General features: G+C 33.8%; 1 protein-coding gene across 1 annotated transcript in view; it reads right to left on the reverse strand.

Annotated features, from left to right (window-relative positions):
* spen (spen family transcriptional repressor split ends) overlaps window positions 1-22,552 on the reverse strand; it is a 119,719-nt gene that overhangs the window by 68,131 nt on the left and 29,036 nt on the right. The window contains 1 exon segment of the mRNA XM_028316799.1: window positions 14,728-15,048. Within this exon segment, the coding sequence (XP_028172600.1) occupies window positions 14,728-15,048 (321 nt within the window).

Consider the following 22,552-nt stretch of genomic DNA (forward strand, 5'->3'; position numbering starts at 1 on the left):
CTCTTTCGTTTTACTTTAGTACTCCATTGAAAAAGATCTTCATTATCATTTCAGCCACACATCCACTGCTAAAGATAGGCCTCCACCAGTGATTTCCACATCACCTTGTTGGTAGCGGCATCCAGTGCCCCCTGCTACCTTTATGAGGTTGAACAAGATAGTGAGATGAAAATGAAACTTACCTAAAGGCAGCATCGGCTGGCACTCGCAATAAACCCGTGGACAGTGTCCAAAGTCACCCGCTTGGAACTTCTCCAGCATTTGCCCTATGCCTCTACAAGAAATACAAGAAAAAACTTCAATTTATAATAAATTATTACTATTATAGTATAAAACAAAGTAGCTTTCCACTGTCTGTCCCTATGCATGCTTAGAACTTTAAAACTGAACCACGGATTTTGATGCAGTTTTTTTTGATAGACAGGGTGAATCAAGAGGAAGGTTTATATGTATATTTAGCACCCATGTGAAGCTGGGGCGGATTGCTAGTTATCAATTAACTTTAGAGTCCTCTAACATATTTGTTTATTGTAAGAAGTATGCTAATGTTTATATTTATATTCAAACTCAAATTAGTCAAACAAATATTTGAAAGGACCCAATAAAGTAATGCTTGACTTGTTGAGTTCAGAATAGTTTTACATTAAAGCAAACTCACAGTAATAATAACCGAAGAAACTTACCTATTAGTCAAAATGTAACGAGCATGGATTAACCCGTACAAGATCTCGGATGCCTGCTCCACAAGGTCGGACTGGTTGGGGTTGTCGTCCAGGTCATCATCTTAAAAGTAAAACATGAAAGATCAAGATAACAGAGCTGATAATACTGTGTAAAAATTTAAAATTTACTACAAAAATTATAACGCTTTTAAAGAATTCAAGTTAATAACAAATTAATGTATACTAGAGATGAAACGGATATCCGGTAACTATCCGGTAGGCCGGATATCCGGCCTAAATTTACTATCCGGCCGGATACCGGATAGTAACTCACTATCCGGCCGGATACCGGATATTTAAAAACTACGACAATGTCCTATAATAAAATGAAATACATTAATCTTTTATGGTAAATATCAATAAAATGGCTTATAATAATAACGGCTTTTATTTAAAGTCCAAAAAGCCATATTAAGGCCTTTCAAAAAACTTATTTCTTATTTACTGTAATGACGAATACATAAATAGTAAATTTACTATTTATGTATGTATTTATATCTGTTAATGTCGAAATATTGCCAAATAAAATAGGCGATCTGTTTTTTACTGATGGTCTGATGACACGATGCAGTTCAGTTTGATGACAATGTAGCAGTTCAACTAATTTAATTTTCGCTATTCAATTATACACGCGATGGCAACCGAAATCGCCCAATTTCATCAGCCCCCTAGACACGTGGCAAAATCTGACATTCTATTCGAACGGATTCGATTTTCGAAAAGTGTGACTTCTCTAGTCTACTAGACCCACTGATCGCGTTCGAAGCTCCTCACTGTGAACCAAAAGGCCAATCTAGCTGGACAAAATTATTTAAGGCTTGGAATAGGTACTAAACGCTTTAAAAACTCTTACTTTGATATAATATGTTTAAAAAAAATGAACAGAAAGCTTTTAATAATGATAAAACTAAAAACCAGTATAAGCTGACCCTCTTTATTAAACATTTTGTACGTGTATGGAGGTCTAGTTAAACTGGACTTGTTAGTTAATGTCAATTATTGTTTTTTTATACTGGTGCTTGATATTTTAACATCTTTGCATTAGTTCTGTAAAAGTAATAAGGTATAATGCTAAACCTAAGCCTAAGTACTTTTAAAGATGGCTTTCTATACTGAAAATTACAAAGCTGAAGACCTTGTTTGGTTAAACGCGCTAATTTCAGGAACTAAGCTACAGCCCGATTTGAAAAATTATTTTTGTATTGGATAGCCCATTTATCAAGAAAGGCATTAGTCGATATAACACCCTACAGCCAATAGGGGTGGAGCAGTAAAGATTTTTTTTGCAAAAACGGGAAGTATTATTCAAACTATTTTTACGCATACAAAAACGCGAGCACAGCTGGTTAATAAATAATGGAAATTAAATAAAAATATAACAATACCTGGCCGGCCATTACCTAATCGTCAGTAGGTACTGCAGGACTTAAATAAATCGTCAACTCGTTGGGTCTTCTTTTTGTTTTGACCGCGCCTTGGACGAAGTCAATCTTTGGGCGACCAGGACTTGAAGTACTAGATTGACTTTCTGAAGATGACGTAGATGGATGCAAAATACGTGTATCAATTTGAAGTTTTCACCATTCAGCTATTCAACACCAATCGGCCTTGTCACAAAATCGTCCCGAATTTTACCAAACTGAACCCATTTTTCGCCTAATTTTGAGCTAATCTGACTAAATTCTTTATAATGTTTCTTAAGCAACACTCCATAACCTCTTTTTAGTCTTATCTCGCTAAGAAATAATCGAATAGTCCTGAAATTGTATTATTTTTGTGTGTTTTAACCATTCGTAATAAAACTCGCTTCTTTTTCATTTCGAATTTTCATTTTATTTCTACATGTATCTTAATTAATTAAGAGGCTTTAGGAATATTTTTTTGGTTTAATATGTAATACGCACCTTCTACTTCACGATCCATAACAAAACTTTTCACAATGAGGATCAGTACNGTATTAGAAATAATCAGGAGACACTGATATATCAACCTCAAGAAAGTGAATAATTTGATCGTAAAATACTCACTTGTTCAAGTTCTCAAGGGTAGGGGGATGTTTGGCTTTTTACGGTCTTGTCCGGCCAAATATTGGCTTGTCCGGCCTGTCCGGCTTTTTCATTTGGCTGCCGTGCCAGGCGAAAGTCGAGCCACAGAATAATATGAAGAGCACGCATCATGATGTTGGGCAACCGATGATGATAGTACTCGTAAGCTATGACACTAATTGCACACATGTCCGGCTTTTAGGGTTAAATGTCCGGCCAAATGAAGCACGGAGTCCGGCTTTTGTGGTTTTGGACCTGGCAAGTACTGGCAACCCTATTCAGGGTGTCCAAACTAGATGGGACCCAGGGCCAATAAAAACCGGCCAAGTGCGTGTCGGACTCACGCACAAAGGGTTCCGTACCATTGATTTATGAAATATATATTTTTTTTTAATTTAAGTTATTTGTATGAAAGATTACGCGGTAATAAGCGGTTTACGATTTACGAGGTATTAAAAAAAAACTACTTACTAGATCTCGTTTAAAACAATTTTCGTTGGTAGTTTTTATAGTAAAGATAGCATTCGGATCAAGGCGACCGCGAACCGCGACGAGAGACCACGACCCGAGACACAGAATACATCTACTTACCAAGTTTCAACAGTATAACTCTTATAGTTACGGAAAAAAAATGGCTGTGACATACGGACGGACGGACAGACAGACATGACGAATCTATAAGGGTTCCGTTTTTTGCCATTTGGCTACGGAACCCTAAAAATGACTAAATACATTGGTGGGCCGCAAAATATTTATAAAAATAAAATAATAATATCGTTAATTTTATTATCTACTTTTTCAATAATTTGTCTTTTACAATTCTGTCAACATCAACCTCAATATTAGTAGTATCTAGGCGCAGTGCATGTTTAAGTGAAGTATCTGTCAATGAAGACCTGTATTTCGATTTAATAAGCTTCATTGTTCAATATGCACTCTCACAAAGATAGGTACTACTGCCCATCATCGAGCCCATTTTTTGCCCGAAATTCGTCAGTTTCGGGAAACGTTCAGCGAGGAGCTTAAAAAAATCAAGTCCTGGGTCATTCCATGACAAATGTTACCGAGGGTGAAAAACTAAATATGTTCTTTTCGCATTAAATCTGATGAATATTGAAAGTAAAAATTCCAAATTATAATATGCAACAAAAAAAATCTGAAAGAAACAAGTAATTTTTAAGTTATTAGCCTTCAAAGTCTATACTTAAGTCAACTGTCTGAATGATCATTTTCTCTTTAATTATTGGTAATACATACGATATAAAAAAAAACTCATTCTGTGAACCGTTTTGCCACTACATATATGATTTAAGGGTATTTATCATAGTATTGGTAGATAGTGTCATAGTCCCAAAAAATGGTAATCATCAAGTTTTTAGTGTGTTTTCTTGTTACTTCGGCGATGTAACACCCGAAACAAAAAATCATGTATTTGTGTTTTATTATTGTACCTTCACATGGATTAGAGTAACAATATTTGGTAAAAGTAAGGTCATGGTAGTAATGATTTCAAATACTAACTAATATCTGAGCATGATACTAATTTTGTATGTTTTTGTCTTGATTAAAAACTGTAACACCCGAAACGTTTCACTTTTATTTATATGTCGATAATGTGTGTATTGCTTGGAGACGTCAAAAAGTATTACTGTGAGGGTCCTTCGACCTCCCACTAGCACTGGCATCGGAAAAGGAGTCATATTCATCTATTTAAGACATTTTTGAAATATCGACTTAACACTAAAATTAAGGTATTGCTAAAAAGTCTCGATGTTTGACATTTCCAATAAATATCGTTAATTAGAAATTAAATTAATGCTATTTCAAGCCAAAAACAATAGAAAAAGCTATATTCTAAGGAAAAATTAAACTTGATCTTTGTATATTTAAAAATAAAGCTTTTCAAACCAGAATTCGCTCTATATGTGTTTATTTATTGTACTCCTTATTTTGTAGTACCTAGAGACTAATAAAACACCGATTTTATCGATAAAACGCGTTGAATTTTCGTACTCGAAACAAAGAAAAAAATTATCAAAAAATAGTGAAACGTTTTATGTACCTAACAGTGATTGTATGTTACATGGTTTGTAAATTTCATACTTTAGAAGTCCTGTAAGTTTTAGGTATGATTCCTTAAGAAAATTCGCTAAATTTCGAGTAAATGCAGCAACAGTCAGAACATAGAGGCAAAATCTCGTAACGCCCGAAACGCACACTTTTCGACTCATATTTTCGTTATCCTACATTCTAAGCTGTACAAATTTTATTATTTAGATAAAACAAATAAAAACGGACAGATTAAGGCACTAACATTATTAAAATACTATTTCAAAATACATAAAATTGTTGAATATGTGTGTACGAATGTAACACCCGAAACGATGGAATGACCCAAAACCTCTATATTGATTTTTCGATATTTTAATCATTCGATATTTTGATCGTTCGATAATTTGTAAATTCGGTATTCTGAACGGTCGATATTTTGATCGTTCGTTAAAACGTGTTCGATATTTTGATTTTCGATCATTTGTAATTCGATATGGTGTAGGTAACCCGAGCGTAGGTATGCAAAGCGAAGTACATACATGAGTTTACCTTCTGTTATACAGTGTGAGTCACGTTAAAGTGCACATATGAAAATAGATGAAACTAGACCTATTTTTATCGACAAAAAAGAGGTCAAAATTTTTTTGAGATTTATTTTTTATAGATTTTATTTTCTTCCAATTACTTATTGTAAAGAAAACGTAATAACTTTTAAACTAAGCGGTATATCCTGATAAAATAAAAACAGTAATAATGCTAAATAATAGGCGATACTAAAAAAATACATAAAATACACAAAAAAGGCCTACAAATAATAAAAAATGATACTTTTTGAAAAAAAAATTGCTTTTAAATTCGTGTTTTTTTGGTTATTTGATAAATTTCTCCAAAAAATGTCCCTATAACCGGTGTTTTTTATTACTTTGTATTATTCTCTATCGTAATACCTTCGTAAAACCAAAAATCGCATGTCTCTATCCCTATCACAACGTTTGCAATGATCGTTTGAACTAAGCCTCTCCGGGCGCGCCATTCAACGCTTCGTTAACAACGAAACTGAAAATGGCTCTAGATTTGTAATTTTGATAAAGACAAGTTAGATTTCAAATAAAAACAAAAGATTTCGAAGTAAAATAAGCATTTTAGTTAAAATTAAAATTGTCTCTACCTGTAGCGGAGAATAATGTTGTGGCAGGCCTTTATTCAAATGATCATTGCAAACGTTGTGATAGGGATAGAGACATGTGATTTTTGGTTTTACGAAGGTAATACGATAGAGAATAATACAAAGTAATAAAAACCACCGGTTATAGGGGCATTTTTTGGAGAAATTTATCAAATAACCAAAAAAACACGAATTTAAAAGCAATTTTTTTTCAAAAAGTATCATTTTTTATTATTTGTTGGCCGTTTTTGTGTATTTTATGTATTTTTTTAGTATCGCCTGTTATTTAGCATTATTACTGTTTTTATTTTATCAGGATATACCGCTTAGTTTAAAAGTTATTACGTTTTCTTTACAATAAGAAATTGGAAGAAAAAAAATTCTATAAAAAATTTTAAAAAAATCTCAAAAAATTTTTGACCTCTTTTTTGTCGATAAAAATAGGTCTAGTTTTATCTATTTTCATATGTACACTTTAACGTGACTCACACTGTATTTTGTGCTATAGGCCTTAAGGTGGCGGTTCGCATCGCGACAAAGACAGGAGACCGAGACGGGAGACCGCGAACGTTACATGACTTTAGACAATGTATAAGCGACAGTTCGCAAGCGAGACAGAGATAGACAGGACATTCTCTGCCTAGTCAAATAATGGTCGCGGTCTCCCGTTTCGGTCTCGTGTCTCGGTCTCCTGTCTCTATCGCGGTGCGAACCGCCACCTGTATACAGAAGCTCAAAGTTGCACAGCGTGCTATGGAGAGGGCTATGACCGATTAAATGAGTTTTGACTGTAACATAAATACTAATAATTATCAAAACTTCCGAAAAACTTTCGGGCCCGTGGCCGAGTCCCCCAGTGTTCGACGCACCCGTGGTCGACGCCCCCGATCAGTGAAATTTGATTTGAAGCAATTTTTAATTAAATGTATAGTCAAGCACAAAAATGTTTATAAACGAATAGGTAAATATCTATACTGATCGTACAAATAAATGTTTAATATTACCATAGTGATACCTACAAAAAATTATAGGTTTTATTTTGTATGCAGTTTCAATTTATTAAAAGTCTTAGTTATTTATAATTATTTATTAATAAAACCAAAATATTTGTCTCATGAAATCTCTAGATATCAATTATAAAATCTAGTAAAAAATATTGTTAAATAACAATTTTGATTACCTAAAGGTATCCAGTAACCTATAATAACATGTAAATCGTTTAAAACCTAATCAAAATAATTATAACAATCAGTCTTTAAAGTTATTAACAATTAAATAATCAGTCTTTAAAATAACTCTACTCTCTCTACATTTAACCTCGTAAGACCGAGGTAAAATTTTATAAGAAGGAGGTAAGACCGAAGGTCCTTTAAAAAGTACTAACATTTTATACCCTGTCAGTCCCAGCACTTCAAGTTAAAATTTTCATATGATAAAGATATCCCACTGATGTCATCGTTACTGGGGCTCTATGTTAAGATGTATAGAGATGATCTACCGAAAAAAAAACCGCCTTGTTTTGGTCCTTCCTAAGGAACTTACGGTTTTACTAACAAAAAAAATTTAAATTGATTTTTTTACATTTATACAGTTTTGGCAAGAATAACTCCTAGAATTATACAAAATGTTTTGAAATATACAAATGTCGATGAGTCATTTTATTTGAAGTTTTTGTTATAATAAACATTTTACGATTTTTCCAATCAACAAGACCAATTATTATCGACCGAAGGTCCTCTGTAATCTATATATATAAAAATGAAACCCGTTTCGCGTTGTCACGGCATCACGTGTGAACGGCTGAACCGATTTCGATAATTCTTTTTTTTAAATGTTAGTGGAAGTCCAAGGATGGTTCTTACGGAAAAAAATATTAAGAAAATCTCTACGCTAAGGCGGTACGAAGTTCGCCGGGTCAGCTAGTGTAGTATAAATTTGAAGGTTCATAGAGATTGAAACATTCGATGAAAACAAAAAATATTTGCCTCGCGACGCGACGTCAAACATAATTTCTAATTATGGATTCTTGCATTAATAAGTAAAAATACTCATGGATTTCACAAATAATTAAAGATTTTCTTAACACATCGGCGCGGTAGCTTCATTTTGTCAAAGTAAGTGTCATTCTTGACAGCTGTCAGTGCGTTCAGGAATCCCAATCTTTTAAAGGGACCGACGGTCTTACTAGGTCTAACTACAAATAAAAGTTTAAATTATAAAAGTTTAAGTATTTATAACAAAAAATTAAATACAACATTTTAATTTTTGTAATAAAATATAACAATTAATAGGAATTAAATCACATCTTTCACTTTTCAACCGACTTCAAAAAAGGAGGAGGTTCTCAATTCGACCCGTATGTTTTTTTTTTTTTCTATGTTTGTTACGCGATAACTCCGCCAATTATGAACCGATTTGAACAAATCTTTTTTCGGCGTATAGGTAATACCTCAAGGGTGGTCCCATTTAAATTTAATAATAAAAAAAACAACCCCCAAGGGTGGAAAATTGGGGATGAACTTTTTTATACGCAATATCTCCGCCGATTATGAACCAATTTTTTTTGGTCTCAGTGTACTGCCTACCTTCAGTGGTAACATCAAGGTAATAATTAGTTAACTAAAAAGCATGAAATAAGTAAAATTTTATAAAAAAAAATAAAACCGACTCCAAAAAACCTACACTAAAACGTAGAAAAATAATTAATAATTACCTACTTATTTATTAGGACGAATTATTAATATTTATGTAGGTATACCATGATTGATACTTCTGGAGTCGGTGCCAAGATTATGAAACATGTAAAGTTTGCCTGCACCGACTCCAAAAGTATCAATCATGGTATACCTACATAAATATTAATAATTCGTCCTAATAAATAAGTAGGTAATTAGTAATTATTTTTCTACGTTTTAGTGTAGGTTTTTTGGAGTCGGTTTTATTTTTTTTTATAAAATTTTACTTATTTCATTAGTTTTTCGTTGACTGTACTTAGTGCAAAAGCAAAAAAAAAATGATATTAAATTTATTTAAATCGGGGGCGTCAACCACGGGTGCGTCGAACACTGGGGGACTCGGCTACGGACCCTTTCCAGGTCTTTACGGAACTTTCCAGGTCACCACGTTAATTTGGTACCAAATGACTTTGAGACGTATAGAAATGTCAGGCAAGTTTAAATACGATATTTTTTGTATAGGCTTTTCGATTTTTCTTTTGTTTTGAAATTAATCTTAAGGTCATTCTCGTTTCCAGAATGCCCATAACTCCATCTCAAATAGCTCACTCAACAACCACTGTTGCTTAGAACGGGACTATTCCCACAGCTGCAACTCCTGTGTAGCTTAGTAGATTTAACAGCTTGACCGCCAATAAAAACCCAACCAGTGAAGGTCAAGGGAAGCACAAAAGATCCCAATGGGTCGACGACGTGCACTGCGCTCATGCGCGGCCCTAAATAACATAAGATTAGGTCAAGTTTGTCCCGAGGGAAAGTTTAAAGCACAGAGGAGGAGTTCGAAGTCAAGGCTCTACTTCCCTCCAGTAGTGCAAAGCGGATAACAGGAGACAAGATAAAGGTTTAAGTAACCTTTAATGAAAGATATGCACCACAGACAATAAGTATCAATTATGGGGACCTATCTTGTGAGCTATTACTCGTATCTATCTACCTGCCAAGAATATTTTTCACAAAATCGCTTGAAAGCATGGATTTTTTGTCATGATTTAGAGCTCTTACACACGAGCAGCACATTGCCGACAGCACAAGCGACCGCAGTCGCCGTCACTTGTCGGCAGCTATCCGTCGACGTGCCCGCAGCAAGCTGTCGACAAGTCGACAGCTTGCTGCGGCGACCGTGTCGGCGTACGTCTTTGTACAGGAGCCAGTTGAAAATTTTGTGTTTCTTCAATGAAATTATTTGTACAGGATTTCATTGAAGAAACACTGTGGTTGATTTTACTCCGTCGTCGTCGACGAAAGAGAAAGAACCGGTCATTGTGGGTTGAAGAAATGTTATTGAATAGAGAACGAGACGGCCTTTTTTTTCAGTTTATCCAATTGCAAAAGAGCAGCACATTGACGACAGCAAAAGCGACCGCAGTCGCCGTCACTTGTCGGCAGCTAGCCGTCAACGTGCCCGCAGCAAGCTGTCGATACATTGACGTCTGCCGTCGACGTGTCGACAGCTTGCTGCGACGACCGTGTCGGCGTACGTCTTTGTACAGGAGCCAGTTGAATGAAAATGGATTGCATTGAAGAAACACTGTTGTTGCTTTTACTCCGTCGTCGTCGACGAAAGAGAAAGAACCGGTCATTGTGGGTTTAAGAAATGTTATTGAATAGAGAACGAGACTACACACACCGACGCCCATGCTCTATTTTTTAATGTTTTATTATGGTAGCCTTCTAAATTCGAGTTCCATATTATTTCATTGTTTTTGACAGCACAAATTTTTCAGCAATTCCGAATCAATTTGTTCGGAACTCATTAGGTGTGCGTGTAAGCTCCTGGACTACTGACAGTTGACCTTCAAAATGGCGGAGGCGGCTAGCTGTCACCAACTGCCGCACAGTGATTCGAGTAGAACAAGCTAGCTGGACAATATTATTTTTTTACTTAAATGGGTTTAATACACGAATTACTTACTTTTTTGTGCAATTTAAGATTAATTAGGCTTGTTATTATAATTATTATAGATAGGTTTGAAAAAAAAAATATTTTTTGTAATTAAATATTTATTTCCTAAAATCAAGAGAAACAGACTAAAAAGGAAAAAAGAAACTAACTTTACAGTATAATAATAATTGGTCTTATGATGTATTAGGTGTTAAAGTATGAAATTCCCGTTTTTTATGGAGAATTTAATGAAAATCAATTTTTCGATATAAACATTTTTGCGATTTATATGGAACAAAGAATCTCAGTTTTTTTTAATTTAGTGGGTAGACTGGGACAACATTAATGACTTGCCAAGTTGCTGTGGCCAGCAGACATTTGCGCTGCAGCTTCAGCAGCCAATATCAGTTCTCAAGTACTTCTTGAGGAAATGAAGTCTAAAAGTCTTCTTCTTTTCGTCTTTTTGCTGGACTCGTCGAACTCCTTGAGTGGTCGTCCAGGTGTAGAATCTTTCGACGTGGAAGGCTGAACTTTATGAACAGAAACATGTAACACTATGGCTCCGGGAATCCACTCAGTTTTGTTTTTCATGAAGCGTTCCCTGTTTTGCCGTATTTCGTCCATTGAAATGAAATTGAAATGCGACTGATGCTATTCTTCAACTCTCTCAGCGAATTTTCGTGATCCCAATACATCACATTTTGAGAATATAAATTAAAAATCATGCTATTCTGGTCACTTTTTCAATGTTTTAATCATTAATCAAAAAACTTGATTTTTTATTAATCTGAAAAAATAAAATTGTTGTGCAAAAGTGTGCAAACTGAAACTGGTATATTTGAATACTAGAGGGTTACAGCTACAATATATATAAATTCCAGACTGGGGTCAAGTGGGGGCATACAACTTCAAGTCTTCCAAATATAAAATTTTGAGAAAAATATAAAGGTCAACATTTCGCCATACTTTTTAAAACTATGTGCATTATTATGCACCTTATTGTACAGAAAATAAAAAGTACTTACCCTTATCTTCAAAATCCATCACACAAATATTTGGTCACCATAGTTAAAAATAATGTCAGGTGTTGTCGAAAGTCGAGCAAAATTAGGAATTAAAAATTACACTATCCTCATATCCTCACTTAACATGTTAATTACTCACGACTAGGTAATTAACAAAGTAAAAAATTGTGGAATCCTTAATGTCTGGGATATTGTTTATCGTTTTTTATAAACGATAATCAGAAATTCAACAATGACTTTTGTCCAGCTAGCTTGTTCTACACGAATCACAGTGTGCCGGCGGCAGCCGCGAACGCGTCGACAGCACGTCGGCAGCATGTCGACAGCTAGCCGTCGCCTTCTGATGTCGACTGCAGTTACATGCGTCGACAGCAAAATGTTGCAATTTCTTACAAAACATGCGTCAAAACAGCAAATCTAGTATGAAAATCATCAAACTTCTGATGCTCGTAACTCAGTTCAGACTGAGTTTAGAGGTATACATGTCATACTAAGTTTGGTTTATTACACTATTTTGTAATCAAAAAACAAGGTTTGGTCGATGGCCGCGCGAAAAAAAAAGACGCCAATTTCCGGCATTGTCTTTTGACCTTCTCTTGTTGGGTTTTTATTGGCGGTCAAGCTAAGCAAAAAGAAAACTTAATATTATTTATTTATGGGACATTTTAGACATCCTTCGATATTCCTGCAAAACAAACACTATTAGTGCTTGGATTATTAAAGAATCCATTTGAACAAATTTTTGATGTGTCATATACATATTAATAACAAATGTAACATTCATTATAAATGTATGAGTACACGATTTATTCTAACAAATACATTATATTCTACGAAACTTTGGGCGTAGAATGCAAATCAATCTAGAGATCTATCTGTAGACAATTAGGCTAATGTAGAACATATTCTTCGGAAATGGACGGCTACTAAGGCTTAGGCTTGTCTTGTCAAAGAAAGACACATTTTAAATAATTTAAAGTAAATCACATTGTAATAAAATTGTAAAACACCAACTTACAGTTACAAATTTCCATAAAAATATACCTTAGGGTTAAAGAGTTAATTATTTAAAAAAAATACCAAAATACGCTTAGGTAAGTTTGTACTTAGGTTCCTCATAGCAGTAATAAGGTTGCAGCGTATGAAATATGCATGTGGCAAGCACGTTTTCAGGATAAATTATAACGAAAGAATGTTATTTTCTGCAAATCTTTAACCCTAGTAATTTTATTACTAGAATCGGAAAATCTCGAAAACTGTCCATTTCCATTTAACTTAACGTGACTCTACAATATACAGAAAGAACAGAAGACAAGCTACATTAAATTAACTATCCGCAAAAAAGGTACAAATTTATGAATTTCTTTTTTAATTATTGTATTTTCGCCCAACAGAAATCAGCACTTAAAATGGGTGAAATCTCAAAGCATGATGTAGTTCTGGTTTTTAGTATGTTTTATAGACCAGCCAGTCAAGGTGTAAGTATCAATTCCAATTTTGCAACTTCGAAAAACTTGTGCTATCTATATGTATAGCACGTGAAAATCTACATAATTTTGGGAGTTTACACTTTTTGGTATGGATGGACCACATACGTAAGCTTGCATCTGTCTGTTCTCTCTGAATTTCATAGTATCGTCTTGTTAATCCTTTGTCGTGATTGACAAAAGGCAAGCAGAGCTATACTGTTTACGTTATAACTAAAAGTTAAGTTAATATTTGTATCCAGCTAAACATAATTATCCGTCTTAAAATTAACCTGATGACCAAATATAACTATATCAGATTACGCGAGCGTGACCAATTTTATTGATACATATTGTAAAAATTATTTAAGGCAGTTAAATTAGGTACCTATGTAAGTACTTATGACTATTTAGTTCAGAAACTGTTGATGTAGCAAATTAATCAGTTAGCTTACGGACTAAAATGGATACACTTGTACATATAAGGGATCCGATGCAACCGCATACGGATAGAAAATGACAAACACATCCACACAACCAACAAATAATAGTGCTTTTACAAAGACAAACAGCGTTATTAACAAAGTGCACATAAAACACATGGAGCCGCCGCCAGCCATACGATTCGATGTTACTATTCATCTTCACTGCACTCCGTCAAATTACACTTTATAAGGCACTGTCACAATAGATCACTACACTGTCACTTTTCCGGGATAGTTCCGCACTGCAATCCAAGTAAATCACTGCAATCCATGATATCCGTGAGGGTATGTAACAGAGGCGGCGGCGGCACCTATCAAGTGCGAAGACTAATTCCGAACAACATGCTTTTCATAAACTCCACGTGTTAGTTAAACCACGACAAGGCAATTAAGCAACTTAAAATCTATGTACGGTTCTAATATATTTTTACTTCATTACTTGAATTGACCGTACAAGCACCGACATCATTGCGTTACTGGCCAGTCGATAGGTCTTTTGCAGCAAAAGCAATGAAACGATAAAGCATTCCTAAAATGTATCTGCATGTTCCATGTTTGTAATTTATCTGAATGTTATGTGTAGATGTTTACAGTCAATTTAACAAAATATGGTGTGTTATCAAGTCACAGTAAACTAATGTGGTATTTGATTTTGAATTTGATGTGTCTGTATGCGAATCCCGTTTTAAGTGAAACTACATTTTTGCCTATTTGAAATTATACGGAAAATACAATTGAAGAACACACATTTAGATATTTATTTTTCCTATTATTCGACGAGACTTATGTGCTTCAATATGGCAATCAATCATTGACAACATTTTGGTTATTAATAGCGCTTGAATATCGTAACAAAATTCTTATTTCACACAATAGTTGAATAGTAGTTACATATAAAATATATGTATATTTAACGACTAACGTTGAATTATGTACTTTCCGTGTGTTTCTTTTTGTTCTTATTCTTGTTATGGTGTGCAATAAAGAGTTTTATTATTATGTATTTTTACTTGTGTTAATTCGCAAGGACATTAAAACTATTTATCGGTAAAAACATTTTTTATTTAAACAACAAATAAACAATTACCTAATTACAAACATGTGACACGCAGATTTACGTCGTAAGGCCAGCAAGAAAAAAGATACTCACGAAAGATGATAACGCGAGACGGTGGAGGGGGCCGGTGTGGAGTTCACGGAGGACGAAGATCCAGAGTAACCGGAGCCGGCGGGCGAAGAGCCGGCCGAGGGCGCGCCCGCTGCCGACGGGATCGCGGCCGGCTCGTAGTACTCGGTGGTGAGCGTGCGCTCGTCAAGTACGTGCTCCGCGTTGTGCGCCTTCGACGCCGACTTGATGTCCATGAAGGCGACAGTCGCGCAAACGCCACTACTTGGAGTCGCACTTGCGGTCGCAACTGTGCTTCCGCTCTCCGTTCTTCCCAGCAGCTTGACATTCTGGACTCGGCCATAGCTGAAAAATTTTATACATAAATACTCATGGCCAAAACGCGTTGATTAACAAACACACAGTGGGTAACATATTACAGGCAATTTATAACTTCGCATCATAAGAAAGTAAAAGAAATAAAAATAAAATTTACAGTCATACAAAAGAAGCAAAAAGCGAGCAAAGTGTATATTTAATACGGAAAGATTTTAGACTCATTAATTATAAGTAAGTAATCGTAAGTTTTAGAATCAATAGGTTATCAGCAGTCATTGATAAGTTGTCTTTTGGACATCATTAAAATGCAACGGCCACAGTTCTTCTACCATCGTATTTTATTCATTGCCTTAGTAAAAGAGACCTAAGCTCGTATTGTAAAAAAGGCTCAAAAATGAATTTACACACACAAGAAAAGATTCAAGTCTGTGATTGGGTGAATTTCAATATAATCTGGTCCAAACAGGCGGTTTCAATACTTTCAATCTATTCTTGAGTAGTCATATTTCGAGTTTCAAGGGGTGAATTTTATTTATACATTATTGAATAATTAAAATTAAAAACAAGTATCACGATGGTTTTAGAACTGTCGCAACAATCATAGTCATGTACATTTGTACAATGTAAGTGTTTGAAGTAAGTATTTTATTATCAGAGTTACAAATTTATAGAGACGAAATCAATCAAATCAAACCAGAAAAAAAAAAGAAAAAAAAGTCAAGAAGATGTAGTGAGATGATGACTTCCTTAAAATCTAAATCGCACAGACCCTTTATTGTATGTAAAGTTTATTTTCGAAAATGGGAGTATTTTTTTTTTAAAAGCTGCAACAATGCTATTTGAAACGTGGCCACGAATTTTAAGTCACAATGTATATGTATCATGATGACATGACATATTTTGAAACGCATACATAACAATGTAATGGACCGAGTGATTAATGAGGACAATGCTAAGACAGTATTATATTCCTATCAAAGAGACACAATAATTTTATCGATTTTTTGCCATTTTTTATTTGTATTAATGACTTAAGCCTGTCAAAAATGTTACGTAAAAGTGAATTTCATTTGTTTTTAAAGAAATTAATTAATAATCACTCGGTACACGAAACATACATTCATCTAATAAAATAAACATCAAATATGTCACGCAAAAAAAATTTTACAAACATGCAAACGTGTAACTATAAAAGCGGGGGTTAGGAATATTCATATTTCTCGTACCAATTTTGAATAAAATATAATGCCAATCGTAAGTTTAAAGTTTCAGTTATTGTAATTTGCATTGATGCAGTATGAGGAAGGGAAGAGGGTGCTGAGTAACTTAATGAGACCTCAAGGGTTCTTAATTTTTTGAACTTTTCCTTGTCTTTTTCTGGGGTGGCACATTTCCAGTGGTTAACTTTTTTTAGGAAGTTACCGTATAAAATCGTTCACTAATTAGTAGGGTGTGTGCACCAGTACCACATCAGGAACCAACGATACACCATTTCTTCAAAACAAAATATTATCGTAAAAAAGAGGCGAAAAATAAATATTTTTTCTTTCTTTCATAAATTTTACAAAAGGCATCTTTCGGTTTGAGGATTGAAATCGTATACTTCTGGTTGCTGGTAAGAGACTGGTGCACCCACCCTACTTAAATGTTGGCAAAATATACTGTTTTGAGGTTTAAATTATTATTAACTATTAAATAATCATTATTAAATACATCCAATACTTTTTCGCTTGCTCTCTAGTGTGCACTAGGAAGCATAAGTGCTCATATTGTACTTTAGTACGATTTCGTAAAAGGACTTTTCATAATAATACAGTGTGAGTCTGTGTGAGTCACGTTAAAGTGTACATATGAAAATAGATGAAACTAGACCTATTTTTATCGACAAAAAAGAGGTCAAAAATTTTTTGAGATTTTTAAAAAAAAAAATTATAGAATTTTTTATCTTCCAATTACTTATTGTAAAGAAAACGTAATAACTTTTAAACTAAGCGGTATATCCTGATAAAATAAAAACAGTAATAATGCTAAATAACAGGCAATACTAAAAAAATACATAAAATACCCAGAAAATGCCAACAAATAATAAAAAATGATACTTTTTGAAAAAAATCTGCTTAAAAATTCGTATTTTTTTGGTTATTTGATAAATTTCTCAAAAGAATGCCCCTATAACAGGTAGTTTTTATTACTTTTTATTATTTTCTATCGTATTATCTTTGTAAAACCAAAAATCTCATGTCTCTATCCCTATCACAACATTTGCTATGATCGTCTGAACTAAGCCTCTCCGGGCGCGCCATTCAACGCTTCGTTAAAAAAGTAAAAAAAAATCTCTAAAAAAATTTGACCTCTTTTTTGTCGATAAAAATAGGTCTAGTTTCATCTATTTTCATATGAACACTTTAACGTGACTCACACTGTATATGCTGCAATATGTGCATGATGCGAATATACCTAAAATTTAAAAAAGACATTACAACCAAATCAAAGAACTATTGATTTTATTTTTAGTACCTACATAAACCACTGTGAATGGGCCACCAACTTGGTTTAAATTTTAAACCGAAAGGAAGACATCTAAATGAACATTTATAGACGTTTTATGAGCAGAGAAAATATTACATTGATACATTGAGTAACAATGACACGAAACTTTTTACAATTCGTCGTTGTTACTCTATACAACAGTAAATATTATGATTATAATAATTACCTGTCCGTTGCTTTAGCTGCGAATGTTGTCCATTCATCACTAGATTTTGAACACATCTGACCGAACTAAACAAATTCATCAGCACGCAAATATAAATATTCGTCCCCAATTGGGTTAATAGGATTATTTAATGGAAGTGCATTTATTGTAGTCGAAGGCGAAATATAAATATATAAAACTTATAATGATATGCACCATTACATCTAGGCTTGGCTTATCATCAATGGAAACAAAAACAAGAAGTTAATATGTTTGTTTGAAGTCTACGCGTTGCTACTGCAGAACTCTACTTAACTACAGTATGTAACTAAGCAATTTTAATGTACTACATCTTACACCCATATTCCAAGACAGCAAGCCTAACAGAATTATTATTTAATGAAAAACTTGACTGATTAACCTTGCTTTACTTCCAATTCCAACTATTGAACCGCATGATATGAAATGAAATAAATACATAATAATATAATATAAAAGTTAATAATTAAACCTACTTTTTCTAATGAGCTGACATGACAACATACGGCTGCAAAAGTAAGTATGTATTTTTTTAATGAGGAAGAACTAAGAGAATCTACCTACCTATAACCGAAGTACTTTTGTGTGAAACAACTAAGAAGATGAGTATTGCAGACAAAGCAAACAAATTAACAATGCGTTATTTTATAATTGCGTGAGTATATAATTAACAGACTATAACTGACAAGATGTACAGTTAGTATATTGCGATAGAAAAATTAACACAGCCCAATTAATTACATTCATACTTTGTTGAGTAAATATTATTTCAAAACAAACTTTATTCATGCGAATTACATGTTAATTTAGTAGCAAGTCACAGAGTACACACTAGTTCATAAAACAAACGAGAGACTCGTAAATGGGGAAATTTGAATTAACATGAAGAGCAGGATTGCCTTTTTATAATCATACTCGTAGTGCACCATTGATCTAAGTTATTTCCAGTTATTATGTGAATTTATATATCATTAAAATAAAACGTGATATTTATACCTAACAAAACAAATACAATGTACGATATTTTTTATGGGTTACCTACACCATATCGAATTACAAATGATCGAAAATGTAAATATCGAACACGTTTCATCGAACGATTAAAATATCGAATGATTAAAATATCGAAAAATCAATATAGAGGTTTTAATTAAATGTCATACGATTAATGTAAATAAAACATAAATTCTTAAACATAATAATAATTTTATTTATTTCCCACTTTTGGGATGGCGTGGCAATGTGGCCAGCCTTTTGGGCACCTTCCCCCAAGGGAGCGACTTAGATGAAATTTTTTATTTATAAAGCTTGTACATATTATTTAAATTTTTACCCTTTTTTTATTTAGTTAAGTAGTTATTTGTTAACATTTAGTTGTATATATGTATAGAATATTGTTAGATTTGAATAAAAATAGAGTGAAAACTTTTGGGTACCATAGTCAACAAGGAACCCTTACCTCCATCTTTCTATTATACTATGCAACGTAAGATCGATTTTCGATATTTTAATCATTCGATATTTTGATCGTTCGATCATTTGTAAATTCGATATTCTGAACGTTCGATATTTTGAGCATTCGATATTTTGATCGTTCGATGTTCTGATCGTTCGATGAAACGTGTTCGATATTTTGATTTTCGATCATTTGTAATTTGACAACCCATTTTTTATAGGTTAATAAAACACGTAATCCCTATTTATTACGAAAGCTTTTTCTCCTTTATTTATGGGCATTGGGAAATAATTAAGCTTCAAGATTAATCATTGACTTCATTGGAGAGTACTTTGACGCAGGGTTCGAAAATATCCTTATGATGTATATCCGATATATATCATAAATATCGGATATTTTCGAACCCTGCTTTGACGTGACAACTTTTAGTCGCCACGTCAAAGTACTCTCCAATGAAGTCATTTACTTAATGGCAGAGTTGATAGCAATTAGATCCAAGTTTGAACTTATTGTCTGTCCATCACCACAACACAGGGCTCGCAAGGGCGGAGTGTGTGTGTATGCGTAAGTATGAAATATGAATTGATTTTTTTAATCAAGTAAGTAGTAGGTACTTATTGGTTTTACTAAAATGTTACGTGTCTAGTCACTTCTACCGCTTGGTAACTAACACAAACAACTTTTATTATGATAACAAACATTTAAATCGCAAAAGTATTTTATTTTTTTAAATAGGTACCTAAGATATAATAATATGCAACTGTATTACTGTACTGTAGTGTGTTCCATCCGATTAACAATAGGGTAAAAGGTAAATGTGTACAGTAATTGTGTTGTAATTTACCTACACCCGAGCGAAGGTAAACCAGGTTCAAATGACCAATCACAAAAATATTTTCCCTGTATTCAGCGACTGATAGTGGAGCAAGCAATGGCCATCTATAGCTATTCAATAATGCTGTGCATTATAAAACTTCAAAAACCGATATCTAAAAAAATTGGATTTTTAGGATTGGAGCGATCATGCATTATTATGATTAATACTCTGATCTAGCAACGGAGCCGGCCGCGCATGTCTGACCGGACGGACGGCGCGCGGCGACATGACTCTCGTGAGAGCGAAGCAGCGAGTAAACTATAAAAAATGCGCAGTTGCCGCGTTGATCGCGCAGAGTATCGGGCAAACATGCGACGTTGCCACTCCGGCCTTCAGACTTGTTTTATCTATCTATGAATACGTATAATACCTACAGCGTACTTAATGTTGCAGCCATTTAGAAAATTTCATCAAGCAACTACCGAGACCGGATCGACCTTTTGTTTGGGCTTGTTATTTTTAGTCCAGTGTGGATACGGCCAATTTATTACATTTCTGTAGACTTATTATTATTCTGTGGTAGTAGTAGGTACCTACCTACCTACCTACCAGGTAATATTTCTAGACATAATGCAAGAGGATTGGTGATATCTTTTTTTTTGAGTCGAACTAGTGATGTTATATTTTATTGTAATTTACAATTTTAATTAATGAATAAGCAGACTGAACTGTTGAATTGTTGCATGTATTTAAACTTCATTTATTTATTTATAAATTAATATTGCATTGGCTTAGAAAATACCTGTACGTTCGTTACAACAAGAAATTTAATCAACGGTACCAAAGAGTAATTAAATCGGTCGATGTCTGGTGCGACGTTGCCACATTTACTCTTACAACATGGCTGCGCTCGCTGTACTCGTTTCCGTGTGAAACTCAACTCAACAAACTGCGTCTGTGTGTTTGAGGTGGCAGTGGCAGTCAGCGGCGCGGCGCGCTTCGAGGCGTAGCGGGTGGCGGGTGCGAGGGGGAGAAAGATACCGGCTTGATGACGTCAGTCTACTTTCTGAATATCTGCTTCACATTATGATTGGTATAATATTATATCAATATCCGACCGGCAGCAGTGGTATTTTTTATTTTCATATAACTGCCTGCCATTTTTTTTAAAAACCTATTGTTATTTATGTCAAAAGCAAAGTCATATTAGGTATGATGATATGATATTAAAGGAAGTTTTTATTTATTATTAATACCATTTTTACTAAAGTATCGTTAGTATGTAATGTAATACAGTATTTATGATTTGAGGACACTATTTTACGTGACACCAAACGCAAACATTTTAAGCAGTATTCAATCGCACTAATAATAAAGACTAAGTTAAATAATAGGTATGTTCATAATTTTATCAAGTTATGACATAGCATCATAATGAAAAGAAAAATACTTTTAAGGTACGTTCCATCGAACGGCGCCGGAGCAAAGGTGTCCTATTGTTTTCCACCCTTCGTGTTTGTGCTACTTTGACAAAAGGTGTTGTGCTTGTTAAATTGTATTTTATATTCTGTGGTAGTTCTTAGTGAAATACAGTACCGTTGGGTACGGAGTCTGCAGAAGCAGGCCGGTTAACCGTTACATTGTGTGTAATGTGTATTTCGATTTTCGTAAGGGTGCCTAGCCTGAACTGTCTGTCTACTAAAAGTACTGTTTTAAATCGTAATTTTCATTTCATAATAGCCTCAAATAATGAGCATTGTTTTTTTTTAATCCTTAGATAAATTCTTTCCCCCTTACTAATAAAAAGTTACACAGTTGTTGATCAATGTTTTAAAATGACATTTCCATACTAAACGTCACTTTAAAACACTGTTCAACGAGCGTGTAAGTTTTATTAGTAAGGGGGTTTATAAATAATCAAACTCACCGGTGCCGATGGACTGTCGTCATGGCTTTTACTTGCAAATAAATTGAAAGTATTTAATGGACATAGCCTATTGTAATAAACTAATACCTACCTAGGGAAAATCGGCGGCTTCACACTGTACCCCATATTGCAACATGTTTGTACCTACTCCTCAATAATTACTAGATAATGTTTGTACTCATTTACAATATAATGTTTAGCTACAACTGATAATGTTCCTAATGATATAAGGCAGTGTACTGTATACTTTTTACTGAAATAAAATATTCTTATATATTTTAAATAAAAAAATACTGCAAAACTTGCTGTGTTCATCTTAGTTTTAGAATTATTTTTTAAGTTTTTTTTTCAATTAGGTACATATTTCTCTAATATGATGAATGTGAATGACTCCAGTTGGTAATTATCATGAAACTGAGAAAGAATTAACATTATATTTAATATCCAAGACAGAATTAACAAATTATGTACATTATATTTAATATACAAGAAGTATTTTTCTATTTCTTAACACTGATTCATAAGACAGCCAATAAAACCAGATAGCAGTGCACCACCTACTCAACAGAAAAACTGATACACAATAAGGGTCTAAAT

This window comes from Ostrinia furnacalis, unplaced genomic scaffold, assembly GCF_004193835.3.
Source record: "Ostrinia furnacalis isolate ACB-3 unplaced genomic scaffold, ASM419383v2 OfSCF5862, whole genome shotgun sequence".
Lineage (NCBI taxonomy): Eukaryota > Metazoa > Arthropoda > Insecta > Lepidoptera > Crambidae > Ostrinia > Ostrinia furnacalis.